The 24,820-nt window shown below is 37.8% G+C and overlaps 1 protein-coding gene across 2 annotated transcripts in view; it reads left to right on the forward strand.

Annotated features, from left to right (window-relative positions):
* The window catches only part of CATSPERE (catsper channel auxiliary subunit epsilon), a 196,699-nt gene that overhangs the window by 26,214 nt on the left and 145,665 nt on the right, over positions 1–24,820 (forward strand). For both annotated transcript variants that reach the window (XR_005783631.1, XM_040451860.1), the window contains exons 3-5: positions 1,861–1,934; positions 2,472–2,541; positions 4,611–4,681. Coding sequence is in view for 1 of the 2 variants with exons in the window: in XM_040451860.1 (XP_040307794.1) it covers positions 1,861–1,934; positions 2,472–2,541; positions 4,611–4,681 (215 nt within the window). In the remaining variant the exon portion in view is untranslated. The remainder of the gene's footprint in view (positions 1–1,860; positions 1,935–2,471; positions 2,542–4,610; positions 4,682–24,820) is intronic.

Here is a 24,820-nt window from a genome sequence, read left to right on the forward strand (position 1 = left end):
TGTAGTGCTGGAGTGTTTGGACCTTCCACCAGGTGGGCTTTGATTTGTTTGTTGAAGTAACCATGGAAAAAAAGGAAAGCGGTAGGGGGGAGGCCTGATCCCATAAGAAAAGAAAAATCAAAGGGGAGAAAAGAAGACCAAACAGAGAATCAAAAAACTATAAGGCTTAAATCCAGAGAAAAAGAAAGGAAAATAAAGAAGGAAAAGAGATAGAAGAGATCTAAAAAAATAAAGTAAAAATGCCTGAACAGACTATATATATATTAAGAATTGACCACAAACAATTCAGAAACTCTGAGCCTTATTCCCATAGAAAAAAGGAAGAGGGTAAAAAGAAAAAGAGAAGAGAAGAAAAAAAAGAAAAGAGAAACGAAAAAGACAACCAGACAGGCAAACAACAACAATAACAACAGCAACAAACAGTTGTCTGTTGGTGCCAGGGACAGGTGGCTGTCCTGGTCTGGAGGAGACGCTGGCTGCATTGGCTCAGTGTCAGTCTTGTTCCAGTCGATGTGCAGTTACCAGGGGCAGGGTTTGGTGTAAGTGTCCCGCCTCCACCGGGGGCCGCTGTGCTTCTCTCTGAAGCCCCACTGTGTCGGTGATGGGGAGAAAACTGGCGACACCCCAATCTCTCCTTCCCACGCCAGGTTGTCTCAAACCCCTGTTCAGGCAGCCCTCACAGGATAGCGAGGGCATTCAGCTTGACCTGTTCCTCACGGTTCTCCAGCACCTTCTAGGTGCCCAGTTGGGATTCAAAACCCAATGTCTTAAAGGACCCCACACAGCATGGTTCCTGTTCTGATGTAGAGCCACTCCACTCTGCTGATAAAAGGCTGATAAAAGACTGGGTGCCTGGGTGGCTCAGTCAGTTGGGCTTCTGACTTCAGCTCAGGTCATGGTCTTCCAGTTCTTGCGCTTGAGCCCCGCATTGGGCTCTCTCCTGTCAGCACAGACCCGGCTTCGGATCCTCTGTCCCCACCCCCCCCCCCCGCTGCTTGTTTCTTTTCAAAAAAAAAAAAAAAAACAAAAAAAAAAAAAAAAAAGGCCTTTGGCTGGCACCTGCAGGGTCTTTGTCATTGGGGAGGCAATAAACCCTTTTCCCAAAGTACTCTGGAAAGGGGACTGTTTTCCAGTATCCCCCAGAGATCCGTGTACCAGGCTATGCGCTCCAGGGGGAGGTTCCTCCTCCACAGGAGCACACAGCGGCTCCTGGCTTAGCTTCGGAGAAAGTCGGCGAAAGTCGTGCACTTTTGAAACCTCCGAGTTTCAGCTCCTAAGGCTGTTTGCAAAATAGAAACTGGCACTCTCTGTATTTCTCATTCCCCGATCTGTGGTCTGGAGAGGTTTTCCTTTTGTGCCAACTGAGTCCTGACTTTTACAACCCCTCTCTCTGTCACTCCCTTTTGTCTCTGCACAGAAAGGGCTCCCTCCCTTCCATGCCTCTGCCAGTTTCTCTCCACTACTCCATATACACGCACCTCCATCCCACCACGCTGCCTCTCTCTGCCCCGGGAGGTCCTTCTGTCACTCTGCAGATCCATTTCCTGGGTGGTCCAAGTGATCTCTCCTCCATACAGCTGTGTTTGAGGGACCAGGGCAGTCCCAGTCCCCCTACTTCCCTGTCGTCTCAACTCCACAAAGAAGCTTAGAGTTTTTAAGGGAGACTACTGAAGTGTCTTGGAAAAGCTACATTGCCTTTCTTTGTCGTATTACTTTGTACAATTTTAAAGCAATAAAATGTTTAGTCATTCTTTCTTTCAATGATAAGGACACAGAAAATTCAACCCTGCCTCTGAATACTGAGGTAAAAATTCTGGGGCAGACCTTTTGTTTGAACTATTGTACCTTCTTTTTTTTTAGATTACGTTAGAGTATGAAGGAACATCATTTCTTGAGTGGAGTGTGCCAGGAACTTGTTCAGTGAAAAATAAAAGGTAAGATTTTTGCTGCTGATGTCAATATAATGTGTGTATTTACCCATAAAAAAGTATTCATATAGTGCGGACAGTCAGATTTAAGGCAGTGATTGAATGTAAATTTCTTCCCATTAAATAGATGTGAGAAGAAAGACAAGATCTCTTTGAAAATAGGATATGGGGTGCCTGGGTGACTCAGTCCGTTAAGCATCCAACTTCGGCTCAGGTCATGATCTCAAGGTTCATGGGTTTGAGCCCCGCACTGGGCTCTGTGCTGACAGCTCAGAGCCTGGAGCCTGCTTCGGATTCTGTGTCTCCCTCTTTCTCTGCTCAACCTCTCTCTCTCTCTCTCTCTCTCTCTCTGTCTCTTTCGCTGTCTCTCAAAAATGAATAAACATTAAAAAAATTTTTTTAAAGAAAATAGTATAAAAGTAAAATATGCTGTATGTTTTATTTTTCTTATTAGCATACAATTAATGTTTTTAGGCTTAAAAAGTAGGGAATTTTTCCTAACCTTGTATGCTTATTTATCTTTCTGTTCTTTTTAAATACTAGCTCACCGAGGACAGAGCTGCGTTGTTCTTCTCCTGGTGTTCATACTATACGACCAATTGTTGTGGGCCCAGTGAGTTGATTTTAATGATAACTTATTAAATCTTGAGTAATTATCTCTGTTACACTTTATTTCCCATATTTTGAGCTTTCAACCTAACTTAATCTGTTTTAAATAGTATGTGTTAATCATAGATAAGAGGTATTTTTAAATTATTATCAATATGGCATTAACTTCCAGATATATCTCATAGAAAATGATGTTATGAAATGGTATGTGATTTTACCTTAGCCTTTTTGTCAATAAGTATGTGAAAGCCTCAGTTACCACCTTCCTGGTAACAATACTCCCCAATGAGTGGGTCTCACATCATATACTTTTATAACAATTCCCTGGATTAAAAGCCATTTCTGGCAAGTTTGTTTTTACTATATTTTCTTCAATTCAAGAAAGCATTTGTGAATGCAAATACATAAGAATGATGTTGAATCCTCTCTGGGTTACAAAAAAAAAAAAAAAGAAAAAGCTAAGCATCAAAAACATCGGCTCTCTACTAATTAGTAACAGGTACCGGCCAGGCATTCATAGCTGATATTCCCACGCAAGTGTGTCTAAAGCCACTGCCATAGAGACTGCGTGTGACAAAATTTGACTATATTTTGGGGCTTATGCCTTCTTCTTGATTTCTAATCTTTATTTTCAGAGAACAAGTAGAGTGATGCAGGAGAGGCCAAATAAATATTAATTCATTTTTTCAAAACTCGTAGATTGAAAAGTATTTCAACTTGAGGTTTTTGAGTTTATGAATATTTACCAGTTTCATGGACACAATTCTGAGGAAGTAAAGGTTTACTCCTTTTCCTTTTGTTGTGTGTTAGAAGCCCAAATGTGCAATGTTACATACACACAAATACATGCATAGAGAAGAGTACCTTTGTCATTTACGGATAGTGCCATCAGATCTTACAACCTTTAAGGATGTACACGTGACTTTAGAAATACATTCAAAAACACTCAGATATAACAATCCAAAATGTCTCCAGGCATTGCCAGTGTACCCTGGTGAGCAAAATCATCTCTGATTCAGAACCATCATGGAAGAAAATGAATTGAATTGCATTTCAGTGAGTAAGACTGTCCAGGAAAACTCACTATTTTCCTTTATACACTCACAGAGAACATTCTGTTACCACATGAAGTATAAGGGGTTGGTTTCCATACTGACTAATTCTCTGATACCAGCTGACTGTCTTACAATTCTAAGTTCTGGCATTTTCTACATGGAGTTAACTTCCCATCCACAAGGTTAAGGGCTCAGTCCCACAAGACTGCTCCATTTCGGATGCCAACTGCAAGTCCCAGTTTGTCACCTGTACTCGTGACTGACTGTCCATAAATCCAGGTTCCTACAACCTTCTCCTCAGGGTCAATAATTTGCTAGAACAGCTTGCAGGACTCATGGAAATGCATTTATCGGTTATAATAAAAGATATGATAAAGGATACAGATGAACAGCCAGAGAAGAGCTACATAAGGCAAAGTCTGGAAGGGCCCTGCGCACAGGAGCTTCCGACCCCATGGAGCTGGGTTGTGTCACCCTGCCAGCACATGGACATGTTTACCAACCTGATTTTTATGGGGCTTCATCACATAGGCATGATCAATCATTAACTCATTTTCTAGTCCTTCTCCCCCCTCCAGAGGGTGGGAGGTTGAGGTAAAAGTTCCAAGCTTCTATTCATGGCTTGGGCTTTCTAGTGACCAGTTCCCATCCTGGATCCCACCCCGAGTCGCCTCATTAGAACAAAAGGGATTGAGGATCTCTGTGTCAGACCCTCCCGTCGTTCAGGAGATTATAAGAGTTGTAGGAGCTCTGCATCAGGAACTGCGATCAAAGACCAAAGATTAGCAGGAACTGGGTGCAAAGACCAATACATAACAAATTTGTCACTCATGATAGTGAATTCGTAATTACAGAGAATAGCTACAGAATTGAACTAGTATTACATGAATATTTGTTAGTTCTATTCTGAAATTTGTTCATTATACTTCCTCTCATCTTAGATCACTAATTTAGTGCCTCTGTGACTTTTCTGCCTATATCCAAATTTGTATTTAAAGCTACCTTAATTTCCTTTTAGGATTCAGAAGAAGAACGCAATTTGTCTGTGCAAAGTTCTCATATCTGCTTCCTGTGGTATTATAGAGTTATGTAAGTAAGGCAATGTTGAATACAAAGATAATTAATGCTTTTTAAGAATAATTAGATTTAACTTTTAATTAACCACAGATGGATTATCTACATTATACTTTTCACATAAGCTTGCACTCACCAATCAAGATATCCTCAAATAAAATGCCAAACTAATATTGGGAAACAAACAATAAAAGTAACAATAGCAACCACTATTTGAACATATATTTCTAATGTTCATACTTGATGTAAATTATCTCTCTCACTTTTCATAACAAACAGAAATGCAAGTATTGTTATCTTTATTTTATAAATGAGGACATGTAAGCTTGGGTAGGTTAAATAACTCGGATAATAATACACAGCTACTAATAACTAGCATTGGGATTTGGTGCTGGTTTTTCAGACTACAGGGCTCTTTTAATTCCATTATATACATCGTTTCTCCAACCCATATTAACATGAGAGTGAATGAAAATAACTAAAAAGAGAAAACTGGCACAGGAGAAAATAATTAAGTGCATTAGAAAATCATCTGATAAGTTAAAACCATCAATGAATCAGAATATTTTTCAGTGCAACAGTGAAGGCAATATCCTAAGTCCTGAATAGGATACAGGGAACTGTCTTATGTGGCTCCTGCTCCCCAGAGGACTCAACAGCCTCGCATTTCATTGGCCACAGGGATTACTTGAGGACTGACACATGACCCAGGCAGTCGCCAGCAGAATACTCGTGTCTTCTGGAAAGCGGAAGTGGTTGTTGCCGATAGTTGTCTTGGTTCACGTGGTCCCTTAGAAGTCAGATGGCTCTGCAGTGTATATGCAATTTTTGGACTAGAAGCCCTGATAACTAGATTTTAGCAAACCCTTCAAGGAGTGCACGTTCCATTCCTCTCAGAAATACTGCCACCTTCCCAGACTCTTACCAAGAAGCAAGGATGGAGTCTCTGCTACTCCTGAACCTGAACTAGGACAGTCCTAGTTGGGGATTTCAGATATGCCAATCACCAGCTTTCTCCTGTGGGTTTGAAACCAACTGAGAAACAGACAAAGGCTAATTTGGAGATAAAAATTCCCTGTACAGCAGAATTGGAGAACAGAACCTTCCTCTCTGGCCACATGGGTTATTTTCTGCTTCCTCCAAGCAGAGACCAGGGGGGGCCATCAGAGAAGGCAATCTGCCAAAAAAAAAAGCATTGAAAAAGCATTGATAGTCAGTTTCACGAGTTTCCAATCTCACTCACACACACTGAGCCCCAAGAGCTAGTGACAGATATGGGCTTCCAAACTGCTCTGATCTGGTCATGAATCATGAAAACAAAATCGGAAGAAGCAGCACCTATCTAGGGGGGACAGTTAAGCCCAAAGAGACAGCTCAGTGGGAGCTAAGTGTTTTTCTGTTACGTAAGTGGTAAAAATGTACACAATTTATCACCTGTAAAAATACCATTTACAGAGTAAAATGCAACTAATACTCATGTATTCATCACACAAGTCAAGGAAGAGAACATTACCAGTACCGTAGAATCTGCTACTTAGAAATGCAGAATCTGGGGCCTCATTCCAGACCTCCTAGATCATTACCTGCATTTGAACAAGATCCTGTAGTCATTGTATGTACATTATTGTTTAGCAAATCCCATTCTGATGCACATGAACAAAAGTTTATCTAGGATATAGACCTAAAAGTACAGTTGGCTAAAAGTAGGATATGCATTTGTTCAAGTTTACTAGGTAATGCCTAAATGCCTCTTGAAAAGATCGTTCAAATCTCCGTCTACACCAGCCGTGGGCTACATCTACACCAGCAGCAGATGAATGTTCCCATTGTGCTACTTCCTCACCAATACTCAGTATTATCTGACTTTAATTTTACAATCTAGTAGATGTGAAATTATGTCACTGTGCTTTTTATTTGCATTTCCCTAATTACTATTGAGCATATTTTCATTTTTTCATGAAGAATTTTTCTTCCCTTTCTGTTAAATGAGGATTTTTACCCATTTTTGAGTTATTTTTGTTTCAGAATAATTTATAAGATTTCATTCTAATGACTAGGACATTATTTATATATTTCAATATATATATATATATAGAAAGAATTTATCCCAGTTTATGCAACGTTTCACTTCTTATGATCTCTATTGACAACAGAGGTCCTTGCTATTATAGATGAATTTGCCAGCCCTTACCTTAATTGGTTTGTGCCTTTTTAAATCAATTTAAGGAATCTTTTCCTCCAAGTTCATAATAATAGCCTCCTGTGTTGTTTCCTGAAAGGTCCACATAGTTTTGACTTCCACAGTTAGGTCCTTAATCCATCTGGAGTTAGTTTTTGTATATACTTGGAGATAGGGATCCAATTTTATTTTTTCCATGTGAATAATTAATCTAATCAGACCCATTTATTGAATAATGTATTTACCTGTAGTGCCTGCTTTATCATACATCGATTTTCCATGCATGCATGTGTTTCTTCCCAGCTGGCTCTACTGTTCAGCTGATCTGTTTGTCTGCTTAATAAACACTACATTATCTTTATTACTATAATTTCATATTTCAAATCTTGATGAGTGACAGTGCAAATCCCTGGCCCACTCTGACCCCAAGTCTCGTTCTTCTTCATGAGTCTCTTAGCTTTGTCTGTTTTTCCTCTGGCCTATTTTTCCTCTCTATGAAATTTTATTTTTTTTTTAATTTTTATTTATTTATTTATTTTTTCAACGTTTTTTATTTATTTTTGGGACAGAGAGAGACAGAGCATGAACGGGGGAGGGGCAGAGAGAGAGGGAGACACAGAATCGGAAACAGGCTCCAGGCTCTGAGCCATCAGCCCAGAGCCTGACGCGGGGCTCGAACTCACGGACCGCGAGATCGTGACCTGGCTGAAGTCGGACGCTTAACCGACTGCGCCACCCAGGCGCCCCTCCTCTCTATGAAATTTTAGAATTGGTTTGTCAAATTCCACAAAAACTCTAGTAGGGATTCCTATAATTTGTCTCCATATTTAAATCAATTTGGAGAGTTTCAGCTCAAGAATAATACATAACCTTCCATTTATTTAGGTCTTTTTATATGTCTGCCAAAAAAATTTTGCAGTTTTTCATAAAAGTGCCTGGACATTTTTATTAGACTTATTCCTAGATGCTTTATATTTTTGTCTCTACTACACTCAGTTTTTTAAAGCTACATTTTCTATATTTTCTAACCAGAGCTTCTTGTTGTATAGAACACAATTTACTTTTGAATATTGATTTTTGTATTCAACAATCTTGCTAAATTCTTATATTAATTCTAACAATTTACTTATATATTCTCTTGGAGTTTTTACAAATCCTATCACCTGCAAATACTGATGGTTTTCTTTACCCCTTTCCAAATAAGTATGGCTTTTCTTTCTTTTATTCTGACTGCTTTGCTAGAATATTCAAACACAATGTTTCCTAGAAGGGTGAAAGCAGGCCTCCTTGTCTTATTCCTGATTTTAAAAGGGAGGCTCTCATTTCACTAATTTTGCAGAATATTTATTACAAATTATGGATTAACCTTTACCCAGTTGAGGAACTTCCCTTTTATTCCAAGTTGGTGGTGAATTTTGTGTATGAATCAGTGTTGAAATTCGTTTAAAGTTTTTCTACTTGCACTTCAGAGTTCATATGGTTTTTCTGTTTTACTATGTTAATGATGAAAAATAGTTATTAATGTTTCTATATTAAACTAACCTTGTATTTCTGGAATAAGCCAACGATTCCAGATTCCAACTACTCCAGAATTCTTGATGAATTCTCTTTCATTTACATTGATGAATTTTCTTTGTTAATACTGTGTTCAGATTTTTTTGGTGTGAATTTCATGAGTGAGTTTGGCCTGTGGTCTTACTTCCCTCATGCTAACATTTTCTGCATTTGGTATCGGGATTGTGCTAGACTCATCAGGGAAGTTAGGAGTGGTCATTCTTTTCTATTCTGAGAGATTTTGTGTAACATTGGAAGTATATGTTCCTTAAGTACTTGATGGAAGCTTGCACGGAAGTTTACTTGGGTCTGGATTTCATATGTGTGTGTGGGGGGGGTAGATTTCCTAAGTGTTAATTCCATTTTTTAATGGTTATAGTGCTATTTTGGAATTACAATTCTTGTAAAATCCATTTCTGTAAGTAGTACTTTTCCAGAAATTTATTCATGTCTTCAGTTAGCCATCTTAATATCAACTTTAATATCATAAAGTTGTCTGTAATATCCTCTTATGAGTTTTAGTCTCTGAGGTGGTTGTAGTGTTACACTTCTGTTTTAACATTTCTAATAATTTTATTTGTGCCTTCCTTTGTTTCCATGTCCTTGTGGTATTCCTCTTTTATTAGTATTTTCAGAGAACCAACTTTTGGCTTTTTGAGCTTGTCTATTGCAGTCTATTTCATTTTGACCCATATTTTCCATGATTTCCTTGAGTTTGTTTTTCTAAAACTTAAATTGGCTATTTAGCCCATTAGGCATGAGGCTCTCTTTTTTTCTAATGTGCGTGTTTAAGGCAATCACTTTTCTTCTAAGTACTTCTGTAACTGTATTCAACAAGTATTGCAAATACCTCCTGTGATTTTTTTTTTTATTGCTCAGAAATAATTTTCTAATCCTCGCTACAATTTGTTTGACCCATGAGTTAGTTAGAAATGCATTTTTGGGGGTGCCTGTGTGGCTCGGTTGGTTAAACATCTGACTCTTGATTTCGGGTCAGGTCATGATCTCACAGTCATGGGATCAAGCCCCATGTCAGGCTCTGTGCGGGGTGTGGAGCCTACTTGAGAATCTCTCTTTCCATCTCCCTCTACCCCTCTCCCCCACTGGTGCCCTCTTTCTCTCAAAATCTTTTTTAAAATACATTTTTCAATTTACAAACCTATGAGTGTTTTTAATTATAACCTGATTGTATTGGGATAAGAATTGCTGGAGGAAATTTTTGACCTAGCATCTAGTCAGTTTTTATAAATGTCCCATGTGTACCCATAGAAAATACATTTTCTTATTGTTGGGTCAAATATTATAATCACAGAATTAGTAGATCAGATTTGGTAAGTTCAGATCTTCTGTGTGCTTACTTGACTCATTGTCGGCTTGATCTATCAATTAATGAGAGGGCTCTGCCAAATGTCCCACTAGGATGGTAGATATGTCACTTTTCCTCATAGGTACCTAAGTTTTTGTTTCATATTTTGAGGTTATCTTTTATGTGTATATAACTTTGGAATTACTGAGCCTTTTTGAAGAATTGAAACTTTGTTTGTAGTGATCTTGCTTCTCACCTGTAATACTTTTTCTTTTGTTGCCTCATGTTCTGTTTTATTTTATGTTAATATATTCATGGGTCTTTATCCATTGATTTTCAAGTTTTCTATAAACTTATATTTTAAGTGTTTCATTAATGAATGCCTTGAAACTGGATATTCTGTTTTCTAAAATGACAATCTTTGGCTTTTAATTGGGCAGTTTGGAGCATTTATGTTTGTTGTGATTACTTAAGTTTATATTTATGAAAAAAATTTAATGTGCTTTCCATTTACTTGCTTAATACCCTTTATGTCTTTAGCATGTTTTAACCCTAATCATGCCTTGGTCAATATTTTCATTCTAGTCAGTTCTTTTCTTCTTTTTCCTTGACTTTCTTTTTTTCCTGATTTAATTTTCTTTCATACTTGTTTAGAAATTATGAATTGTATGTCTATCTTACATGATACTCCAGTAATTTTAGATGTATCAAGTCTAAATTTAATCAATACATTTATTATTCTCTTGAACAATACAACAATCTTTAGAATACTTTACTCTGACATTATACCTCTTTTTTTAATTTTTTTTTTTTTTACATTTATTTATTTTTGAGAGACAGAGAGAGACAGCACAAGCAAGGGAGGGGCAGAGAAAGAATGAGACACAGAATCCAAAGCAGACTCCAGGCTCTGAGCTGTCAGCACAGAGCCTGACGTGGGGCTCAAACCCACAAACCATGAGATCATGACCTGAGCTGAAAGTTGGCTCTTAACTGGACACTTAAGTCGGACACTTAACCAACTCAGCCACCCAGGTACCCCTATTTTATCCTCGTTCTTAAAAATAGTTTCTCTGAAAATACAATTCTGGGTTGGTTGCTGTTTTCTCCCAAGACTTTAAAATTATTGTCTGCTAAATACAGAGAACAAACTGAGGGTGGATGGTGGCAGTGGAGGGGGCAGGGATGGAGGGGGAAGGGAGGGAAAATGGGTGATGGGCATTAAGGAGGGCACTTGTTGGGATGATCACTCAGTGTTGTATGTAAGCCAATTTGACAATAAATTATATTTAATAAATAGCTTCCTAATAGTAAAATAAAATAAAATAAAATAAAATAAAATAAAATAAAATAAAATAATTGTCTGCTGGGTCCTACTATTGCAATTGTAAAGTCCACTGTCTAATAGTTTTATCTTTTAGGTTGTCTGTATTTTCTGTTTAATGCCTTACCTTGCCTTTGGTGTTTCACTATTATAGGTTTTTCAAAAAATCTATCCTACATGTGGTTTATTGCAGTTTCTGAATCTGAAGATTAGGGTCTTTCATTAATTCTGAAAAACCAGTCATTATCTTTTCAAATATTGATTCTCTCATTTTATTCTTTCTCTTTAGATTTTCATAAGAAAATATATGTCACCTTTTCATTCTGTCCTTCTTGAAATATTTTCATATTTTCTATCATTTTGTTTTCCATGACTCATTGTAGACTATTTTTGTTTTAATTTCAGTTTGCTAATTCTCTTATCATCTGTGTCTAAAATTTGTATTCACTAGGGGTATCTGGGCGGCTCAGCTGGTTAAGCATCTGACTTCAACTCAGGTCATGATCTCATGGTCCATGGGTTCACACCCAGCATCGGGCTCTGTGCTGACAGCTCAGAGCCTAGAGCCTGTTTCAGATTCAGTGTCTCCCTCTCTCTCTGCCCCTCTCCCAGTCACACTCTCTCTCTCTTTCAAAAATAAATAAACATTAAAAAATTTTTAAATTTGTATTCACTAAAATCCTGTCTAGAGGCAACTGCCACGGTATATGCTCCCATTTTTTGCATTATTGCATCCAGAACTGCCTTTGTAATTTGTTGGGCTGTATGAAGACTCTTGTTAAAAAATCAGAAGAAAAATAGTGTTAAAAGTTTTAAATATAAAGCATTCCCTTTCTTCCCCAGTCACTCTCTACTGGTCTTCGTGCTTTTATTTATATTTAACGTCATGCTCCCGTGGACATGAGAATACTCTTGGGCCAACTGCAGACCCTCATAATCACTTGGCAATTCAGCATGTGTGCAGTTCACTTTCTGCCAGGTTTCCCCTGTCAACAGCCATTGGACCAACACCTCATGCCCCAGTCAGGGGTGGCATCTGAAGAAGTCAAGCCTGGTATCTTTCCTTACAGTGGGTCTAGTCATCTTGACCTATAGCAGATGAGTAACCTCCAAGGGTACTGCAACTTATCACTTGAACACACTAAGTACCCTGATTGGGGGTGGGCAAGACACTCACTCCTGTGGAGACAAGGCCTCCATCTGCCACAGCACAGTGCTGCCACCTGGTGAGGCAGGGGCCAGCTGCTGCCATGCCTTACTCCAGATGCCACAAGTTTCATATACCCTACACTGACCCTCCCACACCTGAGCCCTGGCCATTGCCCAGGGTGAAGGCAGAAGCATTTTCAGGACAGGGAAGTGAGGAGGCCAAGACCAGGTGGAACCCAAGGTACCAGGGAATGGAGGAGTGAGGTACCAAGAACCTGTCCTGTGAAGGCAGACAGGAATAGGAGTCAGGACTGCACCAGCCAAAGCTCCCAAGTGCGCGCTTCATTGTCCCATCATAATTCACATATAAAATACAAGTTCAAAGATAAATTTATTAATAATTTCAAGACAAAGATTGCAGTGGATTAAACCTCAAGCACCAGGCCCTGCTGAGCACTGCTTGAGCACTGGGCTTTCCAAACCTATTGACTCTGTTTGCCCCCAAACCTGAGTTCTGACTCTGAGGAGGAGAATTCATGGAACAGGTACCATGTTATCATCTAGACTCTTGATTTATTTTCCCTCTCTCTCTGTCTCTCTGTCTCTCATTAGAACAGAGAAAAGGAAGGGAGAAGAATCCAGGAGGAGGTCATGCTCAGGCTGCTATCTTTCCTGAATTCATGGTGACACTGTTTGGCTTCATCACTCTATCCCAGTACTCGCTACATACTATCTGTCTATTTACTTAAATAGCTTGGTAAAGTCACTGAAAGTTTGCCAAGTTTAATAGGATATTTTTTAGTCCTCTTAGCACTTGACCACTGTACCACATATAAATGTGGGAGATGACTTATTTCTTCTTGAAACTCTTTTCTTCCTTCACTTACCTGCTACTATCTTCCATGTCTTTTTTCTTTTTCTTGTACAATACATCATTATGTTGTACATATTTTCTTGTACAATACATCATGCTACACATTAGATCCTGGAACTTAATTAGCTTATAACTAAAAGTTTGTACACTTTGGCCAACATCTCCTTGTGTCCCCTAGCTCCAAACCCTTGGTGTAAACATCAATATACCCTCTGTTTCTATGAGTTTGAAGTTCTTAGATTCCATATATAAGGGAAGTCATATAGTGTCCTTCTTGGTCTGACTTATTTCACTTAACATAATGCCCTCCAGGTCCATTCATGTTGTTGCAAATAGCAGGATTTCCTTCTTTATATGGCTGAATGATATTCTATTGTATAGATTTACTACATTTTCTTTATCCACTCATTAGTTGATAGTCACTTAGGTTGTTTCCATATCTTGGTTATTGTGAATGATGCTGCAGTTAACATAAGAGTGCAGTGGGGCACCTGGGTGGCTCAGTCAGTTAAATGTCCAACTTCAGCTCAGGTCATGATCTCACAGCTCATGAGTTTGAGCTCTGTGTCAGGCTCTGTGCTGGCAGCTCAGCCTGAAGCCTGCCTGCTTTGGATTCTGTGTCTCACTCTCTCTCTGCCCCTCCCCCACTCATGCTCTGTCTCTGTCTCTCTCTGTCTCTCTCCCAAAAATAAATAAACATTAAAAAAAATGGGAGTGCAGATAACTCTTCAAATAATGATTTATTTTCCTTTGGAATATACCCAGAAGTAGGATTGCTGGATTACATGGTAGTTCTATTTTTAACTTGTAAAAGAACCTCCACACTGTTTTCCATACTATCGGTACCAATTTACATTCCCACCAACAGTGCACAATGGTTCCTTTTTCTCCACATTCTTACCAACATGTATTTGTCATTTCTTGTCTTTATTTTTTTATCATATCCATTCTAACAGTTGTGGGGTCATATGTCATTATATCCCTGATGATCAGTGATGTTTAGCACCTTTTCATGTACCATACCAACTGTATGTCTTCTTTGGAGAAATGTCTTTTTAGGTACTTTGCCAATTTTATAATCAGATTGGGGTTTTGTTTGTTTGTTTTTTGTTTTTTGATATTGAGTTGTATGACTTTCATATATTTTGGATATTAACCCCTTATCATATATAAGGTTGGCAAAAATTTTCTCCTATTCTGTATGTTAGCTTTTCATTTTGTTGATTGCTTCTTTTGATGTGCAGAAACTTTTTAGTTTGATGTGATCCTACTTGTCAATTTTTATTTTTGTTGCTTGTTCTTTTGGTGCCATATTTTAAAAAATCATTGTCAAAACTAAGGTCAAGGAGATTTTTCACCTATGTTTTCTTGTAGGAATTTTACTGTATTTTGTCTTACGTGTAAGTCCTTACTCTATTTTCAGTTAATTTTTTGAGTGGGGTAGGATAGTATTCTAATTTCATTCTTTTTCACATGGACATCCAGTTTTTCTAACACCATTTACTGAAGAGACTGTTCCTTCCCCATTTAGTATTTGTGGCTCCCTTGTCAAATGCTGGTTGACTATAAGTGTGTGGGTTTATCTCTGGACACTTGATTCTGTTCCATTGGTTTTTGTGTCTGTTTTTAATAACAACACCATACTGTTTTCATTAATATAGCTTTGTAATATATTTTGAAATCAGGAAGTGTGATGCCTCCGGCTTTGTTCTTTCTCAAAACTGATTTGGCTATTGGGGGTCTTTTGTGGTTCCACACACATTTTACAATTGTTTCCTCTGTTTCTGTGGGGGAAAAATGCCATTGGAAATTGATAGGATTTTATTGAATCTATAGGTTTTGGTAGTATAGATACTGTGGCAATATTAACTCTCCTAACCTATGAACATGGAATATATTTCCATTTATCTGGGTCATCTTCAATGTCTTATAGCTTTTGGTGTATAGATCTTTCACTTCCTTGGTTAGATTTATTACTAAGTATTTTATTGTTTTTGATGCTATTGTAAATGCGCTTATTTTCTTCCTTTTTCAGATTGTTTATTGTTAGTGTATAGAAATACAACTGATTCCTGCATGTTGATTTCATATGCTTCAACTTTATTGAATTTGTTGATTATTTCTAACAGTTTCTTGGTGGTGTCTTTAGGAAGTTCTATATTCAAGGTCATATCAGCAAGCAGAGACAATTTTATGTCTTCCTTTCTGATTTGGATGCCTTTTATTTCTTTTTCTTGCCTGATTACTCTGGTTAGGAGTCCCGTACTGCATGGAGTAGGAATGGCGAGAGTGGGATGGGCACTCTAGTCTTGTTCTTGATCGTACAGGAAAACTATCAACCTTTCACTATTGAGTATGATGTTAGCTGTAGGCTTGTTATATATTGCCTTTGTTATGTTGAGGTATGTTCTCTCTATATCCAATTTGTTGAGAGTTTTTATTAAGAAGGGATGTTGTATTTTGTTAATGTTTTCCTGCATATATTGAGATGATCATATGACTTTTGTCTTTCATTTTATTAATGTGTTTCACATTTATTGCTTTGCATATGTTGAACCATCCTTACATCCCACTTGATTATCATGTGTGATCCTTTTAATATGCTGTTGAATTCAGCTTTACTAGTATGTTGTTGAGAATTTTTGCATCTGCTCTTCAGGGATATGGCCTGTAGTTTTCACTTCTTGTAGTGTGCTTTTCTGACTTTGGTATCAGGATAACGCTGGCCTTGTAAAATGAGTTTGGGAGTTTCCTCCTCTTCAGTTTTTTGGAAGAGTTTGAAAAGGATTGTCATTAATTCTTCTTGAAATATTTGCTGGAATTAACTAATGAAGCCATCTATTCCTGGGCTTTTCTTTGATGAGAGATTTGTGCTTACTGACTCAGTCGCCTGACTCATTTTTAGTCTGTCATATTTTCTACTTCTTCCTGGTTTAGTCTCAGTAGATGATAATGTTTAAGGAATTTATTTCTTCTAGATTGTCAAATATGTTGGTCTATAATTGTTCACAGCAGTCGCTTATGGTCATTTACATTTCTGTAGAATCTGCAGTAATGTCCACACATTTCTGATTTTAGTAGTCTGAGTATTCTTTTTCCTTAGTCTAGTTAGAGTTTCATCAATTTTGTTTATTTTTTCAAGCAACAGTTCTTAGTTTTGTTGATCTTTTCTACTGTTTTTTTTTTTTTTTGGTCTCTACTTATTTCTGCTCTGATCTTTGTTATTTCCATTTTTCTGCTAACTTTGGATATAGTTTGTTCTTCTTTGTCTAGTTGCTTGACATATAAAGTTAGGTTGATTATTTGAGACCTTTCTTTTCCCTTAATGGGGGCATTTATCACTATAAACTCCCCTTCTTGAAGTGTTTTTGCTGCATCCCATAAATTTGTTATATTGTGTTTCCTTTTTCATTTGTTTCAAGATATTTTTAAAATTTATTTTATTTAAATCCAATTTATTTTATTTATTTAACATAGTATAATATGAATTCAGGAGTAGAATTTAGTGATCCATCACTTACATACAACACCCAGTGCTCATCAAGATATTTTTTTAATTTCCTTTTGATTTCATCTTTCACCCGTGGTTTTTCAAGTGTGTTGTTTAATGTCCACATATTTGTGTATTTCCCAGTTTTCCTCCTGTAATTGATCTAGTTTCATACTATTGTGGTCATAAAATATACTTAGTATGATTTCAATCTTTTTACATTTGCTGAGACTTTTTTTTTTAACCTAACATGTTTCATTTGGTCTAAAGTATAGTCCAAGGTCAACTTTCCCTTATTGACTGTCTAGATGATCTATCCATTGTTGAAAATGGCATATGGAAGTCCCCTGCTATTATATTATTGTACATTGCTTTCTTCAGACCTGTTAGTATTTGCTTAATGTGGTGCTCTGATGTTGTGTGCATATATGTTTACAATTGTTATAGCCTCTTGATAAATTAGCTTCTTTATTATTACACAGTTACCTTCTGTGTCTCTTGTTACACTTTTTAAACTTGCAATCTATTTTGTCTGATACAAGTATAGCTATTCCACTCTATTTTGGTTTCTACTTGCATGAGCTATCTTTTCCCATCCCTTACTTTGAGCCTGTATATATCCTTGAAGCTGAAGTTAGTCTTTTATAAGAAGCATATAAAGGGGTCTTGTTTTTTTTTATCCATGCAGCTATTCTGTATCTTTGTTTAGAGAATTTAATCCATTTACATTAAAAGTATTTATTGTTAGATAGGTCTTACCAATTCCATTTTATTAATTTCCTTGCTCTTTTGTGTTTTTTTAAAGTTTATTTATTTTGAGAGAGACAGAGACAGCATGGGTGGGGGAGGGGCAGAGAGAGAGGGAGACAGAGAATCTCAAGTAGGCTCCACAATGGTGCCCCTCAATGCGGGGCTTGAACTCATGAACCGTGAGATCATGACCTGAGCCAAAACCAAGAGTCAGACGCTTCACCAACTGAGCCACCCAGGTGCCCCCCTTACTTTTTTGTATTCCTCTGTTCCTTTCTTCTTCTCTTGCTGTCCCTTTGTAAACTGATGATTTCCCACAATGGTACACTTTGATTCCCTTCTCTTTATCTTGTGTGAACCTATGATAGCTGAGATTTGTTTTGTTTGCTTTTGTTGTGGTTACCTGTTGGCTTACTTGAAATATCTTATAGATATAACAGCATTCTCCGTGGGGCTGATAGCAGCTGACCTTCTATCACATACAAAACTCTACCATTTTATTTCCCCACCCCACATTTTATGTTTTGTTGTCAATACTGACATCTCTTTAAAAATTTTTTAATGTATTTTTTGTATTTTTTAAAATCTAAATACAATTAACATACAGTGTTACATTAGCTTCAGGTATACACTATAATGATTCAACACTTCTATATATTACTCAGTGTTCATCACAAGTGTACTCTTGATCCCCTTTATTTATTTCACCTACCTCCCTACCCACCTCCCTCTGGCAACCACCAGTTTGTTTGCTATATTTAAGAGGCTGGTTTTTGTTTGTCTCTTTTTTTCTTTGTTCATTTGTTTCTGTTTCTTAAATAGCACATATGAGTGAAATCATATGGTATATCTTTTTCCAACTCTTATTTCACTTAGCATTATACTGTCTATCTCCATCCATGTTGCAAATGTTTAGATTTCACTTGATTTTTATAGCCGAGTAATATTCCATTGTATATACATACCAATCTATGGATGGACCCTTGGGTTGCTTCCATATTTTGGCTATTATAAATAATGCTGCAATAAATACATGGATATATATCTTTTCAAATTGCTGATTTAATTTTCTTTCAGTAAATACCCACCAGTAGAATTACTGTAGTAATTCCATTTTTAATTTTTTGAGGAACCTCCGTAATTTTTCCACAGGGGCTGCACCAGTTTGCATTCCCACCAGCAGTTCGTGACTGTTCCTTTTTCTGCACATCCTTGCTAACACTTACTATTTGTTGTGTTCTTTATTCTAGCCATTCTGACAGTTATGAGGCAATATGTCATCGTGGTTTTGATTTGCATTTCCTGAATGATTCATGGTGTTGAACATCTTTACCTGTCTCTTTTGGCCATCTGTATGTCTTCTTTGGAAAAATGTCTATTTGGATTCTCTGCTCATTTTTTAGCTGGATTATTTGAGTTTTTATGATGTTGAATTGTAGAAGTTCTTTGTGTATTTTGGATATTAACCTCTTATTGGATATATCATTTGTAGATACCTTCTTTTATTCAATAGGTTGCTTTTTTTTTGTTTTATTTATGCTTTCCTTTATTGTACTAAATCTTTTTACTTTGATGTAGTCCCAATAGTTTATTTTTGCTTTTGTATCCCTCCCTGAGGATATATATCTAGAAAAATGTTTCTACTGCTGATATCAAATAAATTACTGCTTATGTTTTCTTTTAGGAGTTTTATGGTTTCAGGTCTTACATTTAGGTCTTTAAACCATTTTGAATTTATTTTTGTGCACGGTATAAGAAAGTGGTCCAATTTCATTCTTTTACATGAAGCTATCCAGTTTTCCCAGCACCATTTTTAAGAGATTGTCTTTTTTGCATTGTATATTCTAGCATTTTTATCATAGAGATCATGGGCTTATTACTAGACTCTCTATTCTGTTCTATTGCTCTATGTGTCTATTTTTGTGTCAGTACCATAATGTTTTGATTACTACAGCTTTGTAGTATAGCTTGAAATCTAGGACTGTGACACCTCCAGCTTTCTTCTATTTTAAGATTGCTTTGGCTACTCAGGGTCTTTTGTGGTTCCATACACATTTTAGGATTATTTGCTCTAGTTATGTTAAAAATGCTTTTGGTATTTCGATAAGGATTTTATTAAATCTGTCGATTTCTTTGGGCGGTATGGACATTTTAACAATATTGGTTCTCCCAATCCATGACTATGGGATATCTTTCATTTGTTTGTGTCATCTTCAATTTCTTTCATCAGTGTTTTATAGTTTTCAGAGCACAGGTCTTTCATCTCCTTGGTTAAGAGTCTATTCCTATTATTTTAGTTTTTTTGGTGTAATTATAAATGAGATTGTTTTCTTAATTTCTTTTTCTGCTGCTTCGTTATTAGTGTATAGAAATGCAACAGATTTCTATATATTAATTTTGTGTCCTAAAACTTTACTGAATTCACTTCTCAGGTCTAGTAGTTTTGGTGGAGTCTTCAAGATTTATTATATATAGTGTGATATCATCTGGAAATATGAGTTATACTTCTTCTTTCCTAATTTGGATACCTTTTATTTCTTTTTCTTGTCTGATTGCTGTGGCTAGGACTTCTAGTACTGTGTTGAAAAAAGCAATAAGAGTGGACATCCTCAGTTTTTCACCGTTGAGTATGATGTTAGCGATGCGCTTTTCATATATGGCCTTTATTATGTTGAGGTATGTTCCCTCTAAACCTACTTTGTTAAGAGTTTTTATCATGAATGGATGTTACATTTTGTCAAATGCTTTTTATACATCAGTTGAGATGATGATATGGTTTGTATCCATTCTCTTGTTAATGTGATGTGTTAAGTTGATTGACTTGCAAATATTGAGAGCCACACTTGCATCCTGGGAATAAATCCCACTTGATTGTGGTGAAGGATTTTTTAAATGTATTGTTGGATTTGTTTTGCTAATATTTTGTTGAGAATTTTTATATCTGTGATGAGACATATTGGCCTGTAGTTCTCTTTTTTCTTATAGTGTGTTTATCTGGTTTTGATATCAAGACAATGCTGACCACATAGAATGAATTTGGAAGCTTTCCTTCATTTTCTGTTTTTTGGAATAGTTTGAGAAGAATAGACATTATTAACTCTTCTTTAAATGTTTGATACAATTTACCTGTGAAGCTGTCTGTTCCTGGACTTCTATTCTTTGGGAGTTTTTTGATTACTGATTCAATTTCATTGCTGGTAATCAGTTTATTGAAACTTTCTATTTCTTCTTGATTCAGTTTTGGAAGCTTTATGTTTCTAGGAATTTTATCCATTAATTCTAGGTTGTGCAATTTGTTGGCATATAATTTTTCATGATACTCTCTTATTGTTTGTATTACTATAGTGTTGGTTGTTATTTCTCCTCCTTTATTTCTTTTTAAAAATTTTTTTACGTTTTTTTATTTTTGAGAGAGAGAGACAGACAGAGCATGAGTGAGGTTGGGGCAGAGAGAGAGGGAGACACAGAATCCAAAGCAGGTTCTAGACTCTGAGCTGTCAGCACAGAGTCCAACGTGGAGCTCAAACTCATGAACTGTGAGGTCATTACCTGGGCTGAAGTCAGATGCTTAAATGACTGACCCACCCAGGCACCCCTCTCCTCCTTTATTTCTTTTTTTAATGTTTATTTATTTTGAGAGACAGAGAGAAGAGAGAGCAGGAGAGGCCAGATAGAGGGAGAGAGAGAGAATCCCAAGCAGTCTCTGCACTACCAGTGCAGAGTCCTATGCAGAGCTCAAACCCATGAACCATGAGAGCATGGCCTGAGCCAAAACCAAGAGTCAGACGCCCAACTGACTGAGCCACCCAGGCACCCTCTTCTCTTTTATTTCTGATTTTATTTCAGTTTTCTCTCTCTCTCTCTCTCTCTCTCTCTCTCTCTTTAGGTTTATCAATTTTGTGTATCTTTTCAAAGAACAAGATCCTGGTTTTATTGATCTATTCTATTGTTTTTTAGTCTTAATTTATTTCTTCTCTAATTTTTATTATTTTTTTCTTCTACTGGCTTTGGGCTTTATTTTTGTTTTTCTAGCTTTAAGGTTAGGTGTAAGGTTAGCTTGTTTATTTGAGATTTCTCTTATTTTTTGAGTTAGGCATGTATTGCTATAAACTTCCCCCGTAGAACAGCTTTTGCTGCTCCCCAAGGATTTTGGACCATTATGTTTTCATTTTTATTTCTCTCTTTGTATTTTTTTATTTGCTTTTTGATTTCTTGGTTGGCCCATTTATTGTTTAATAACATGTTATTTAGCCTCCATGTATTTGTGTTGTGTCCTTTCCAGATTTTTTTCTTGTGATTCATTTCTAGTTTAATACACAGGAAAAATGCATGATATGATTTCAATCTTTTTTAATTTATTGAGACTTGTTTTGCTGTATAACGTGTGATCTATTTTGGAGAATGTTCTTTGTGCTCTTGAAAAGAATGTGTATTCTGCTGTTTGGGGGTGAAAATGTTCTGAATATCTGTTAGATCAACCTGGTTTAATGTGTCATTGAAAGCCACTGTTCCCTTGTTGATTTTCTGTCTCTATGATCTATCCATTGATGTAAGTGGGATGTTAAGGTCCCCTACTATCATTGTGTTATTGTCAATTTCTTCATTTATGTCTATTAATGGTTGCTTTATGTACTTAGGTGTTTCCATATTGGGTGCATAAATATTTATAATTGTTATGTCCTCTTGTTGCATTGTTCCTTCTATCAGTATGTCATGCCCTTTCTCTCTTGCTAGTCTTTGTTTTATGAGACTGAAGCGCTACCTACTGCGCTAATGAGGCACCTTCTAGTCTTTGTTTTAAAGTTTATTTTGTTTGGGGTGCCTGGGTGGCTCAGTTAAGCATCTGACTTTGGCTCAGGTCATGATCTTGCAGTTAGTGAGTTCAAGCTCCACATCAGGCTTTCCATTGCTAGTGTGGGCCCACTTTGCCCCTTCTCCACTTGTGTGCGTGTGCGTGCGCACTCTCTCTCTCTCTCACACAAACACACACAAATAAACATTTTAAAAACTAAAGTGTATGTTTCTGATATAAGTATTGTCACTGCAACTTTCTTTTCGCTTCCATTTGCATGATGAATGATTTTCCATCCCGTCACTTTCAACCTGCATGTGTCTAGAGGTGTGAAGTGAATCTACTGAAGGCAGCATCTCCTTTTATCTCTTGCTCTCTCAGTCACCCTGTATTTTCTGACACAAATGACTGGAGCATTTAATTTTTTTACATTTAGAGCAGTTGTTGATAGGTGTGTAGTTATTGCCATCTTGTTATTTGTGTTATGGTTGTTTTTGTAGTTCCTCTTGGTTCCTTTCTTCTTCTTTTTCTCAGTTCCCCTGTGGCCTGATGGCTTTCTTTAGTAATATGCTTGGATTCCTTTCTCTTTATTTATCGTGTATCAAAGGTTTTTGATTTGTGGTTACCATTAGGTTCACCAGAACCAGGCACTTCAGGGATGTCTCCCATGTGGATTGTATATGCCCTACTGTTGTGGCTGAGCCACATTTGCCTTCAGTCAAGTCAGTTACATTGGCCCACTTTTGCCTTTTTTGGGTACACTGGGTGGGGTTTAGTCCTTGTGCTATTGAGGAACCGGTCTGGGGCCCCTGTGGGCTTGCAATTGGGCAGTGTTAGAAGTCAGCACAGGTGCCTGCCCTCAGCTGCAGTCTCACCAACCTATAGGGCCCTCTCCCTGCCTTGTCCACAAAGGCCTTCCTTGGTGTGTGGATCTGGCAGTTGGGCCCGATGCCAACCCCCATTCCATTTGCTGGGGTTGCCCTTGCACCAACCTACAGAGCGCTCTCCCAGCCTGTCCCTTGGGAGGTTTTTGTTGGTAGGTGGAGTTGGCAGTGAGACCCACAGTTTGCCCCCAGTCTGTCTGTGGGTGCTGTAGTCACACTGAACTGCAGGGATTTCTTCCTGTGCTGCCCCCGAGAGCTTTTTGTTGGTGAATGGGGCCACAGTCAGACCACACGCCTGCTCCCCCATATGTGTGTGGGAGCTGCAGTCACACCGACCAGCAGGGCACTGCACTGCCAGCTGTAGGGTTTAGCTGCTGGGACTATGGGGACACTGGTGTGTGTCTGGTTTTCTTCCCCTCTCCCCAGGGCTGGAGTCACCTTGGAGTTCCACTCGTCCCTGCCAAGGCTGTGTGCTGGGGCAGGAGCCACTTTGAAGAGACACCTGCCACATGGGGTGGGTTGGATGGGGTGGATACACAGGAGAACCTGGAGGCAGAAAATGCAGTGTTAGCAAGATACATGGATTGTGTTCATGCTCGTTCCCACAAGCATCAGCTGCCTAGGCTGGTGGGGGGCAGAGAAACAGTGCCAGCCATCTCTTCTGTTCTTGGAGAAGTCTCTTAAAGGTCCCTGTCCCTCCAGTGCATATTCTGAGATTAGCAAATAAGTCGATACCTCAGTAAATAAATCTGCCATATACCTCAGGCACTCTCCAGGCTGCTGCTTCTCTGCTGTGCCTTGGCTGGGTTGTTTACTTTGCTGGCCCTTTACAGGTGGCATTTCAGTTTCCTGTTGCGCTGTGGCTCTCCTGGAGCTAAGCCCACTGATTTTTAAGGTATTCAGAGCTAAGCCCTGCTGGTTATAAAAACTCATGAAACTGAGCCTCACTCGTTTTCACAGCCAAGTGTTATGGGTACTCATCTTCCCAGTTTGGGTTCCCCGTGCCTGGGGTGGCTGGTGTGGAGTCTGATGCTCTCGCTTCTCCATGCTTGTGCTGTCCCTCCTGTTTGGGGTTAGCCTCACCAGCGTGTTTGGTTCCCAGCCAAACTTCCCAGCCAAGGCTTCCCGAAAGCCTTTCCTACCCATTTTGATGCGGCCTCCTCTCTACGATTAAGTGTGAAAAGTCTGTTCTGCCAGTCTTTCAGTCATTTTCCGTGTTAGTTGCACTCATGTGGCTGTTATCTCAGTGTGTCTGTGGGATGTGGTGAGCTTAGAATCCTCCAACTCTGCCATCTTCCCAGAATTCCACATCTCTGATGTTGTGTGGCCATTATAATTTGTAATACTTTTGTCCTTTAACCTTTATACTAAAGGTAAGTGGCTAACACACCACCCTGCTACAATATTAAAATATTCAGAATCTCATTATAGACTTACCTTTACTAGTGTGTTATATATTTTCATGTTTTCTTTTTACTAATTAGAGGACTTTTTATTTCAGCTTGAAGAACTCCTTACAGCATTTCTTGTAAGGCAAGCCTAGTGGTGATAAACCCCCTCAATTTTTATTTGTTTGGGAAAGTCTATCTTGCTTTCATTTCTAAAGGACAGATTTGCTGATAAAGTGTTGTTGGTTGGCAGTTTTTTTCTTTCAGCACCTTGAATATATCATCTCACTCTTTCCTGACTGTGAGGTTTCTGCTGAGATCACCTAAGGGTGATCGTTTGTATGAGAGGGTTTTTTTTTTTTTTTTTTTTTTTACTCCTCCTGCTCTTAAAATTCTCTTCTTTGTATTTTATTTTAGATAATTTTATTATAATGGCTGTGGAGAAGATCATTTTACATCGAAAT

The sequence above is a fragment of the Herpailurus yagouaroundi genome, unplaced genomic scaffold, assembly GCF_014898765.1.
Source record: "Herpailurus yagouaroundi ecotype Mexico unplaced genomic scaffold, PumYag 205, whole genome shotgun sequence".
Classification (NCBI taxonomy): Eukaryota; Metazoa; Chordata; class Mammalia; order Carnivora; family Felidae; genus Herpailurus; species Herpailurus yagouaroundi.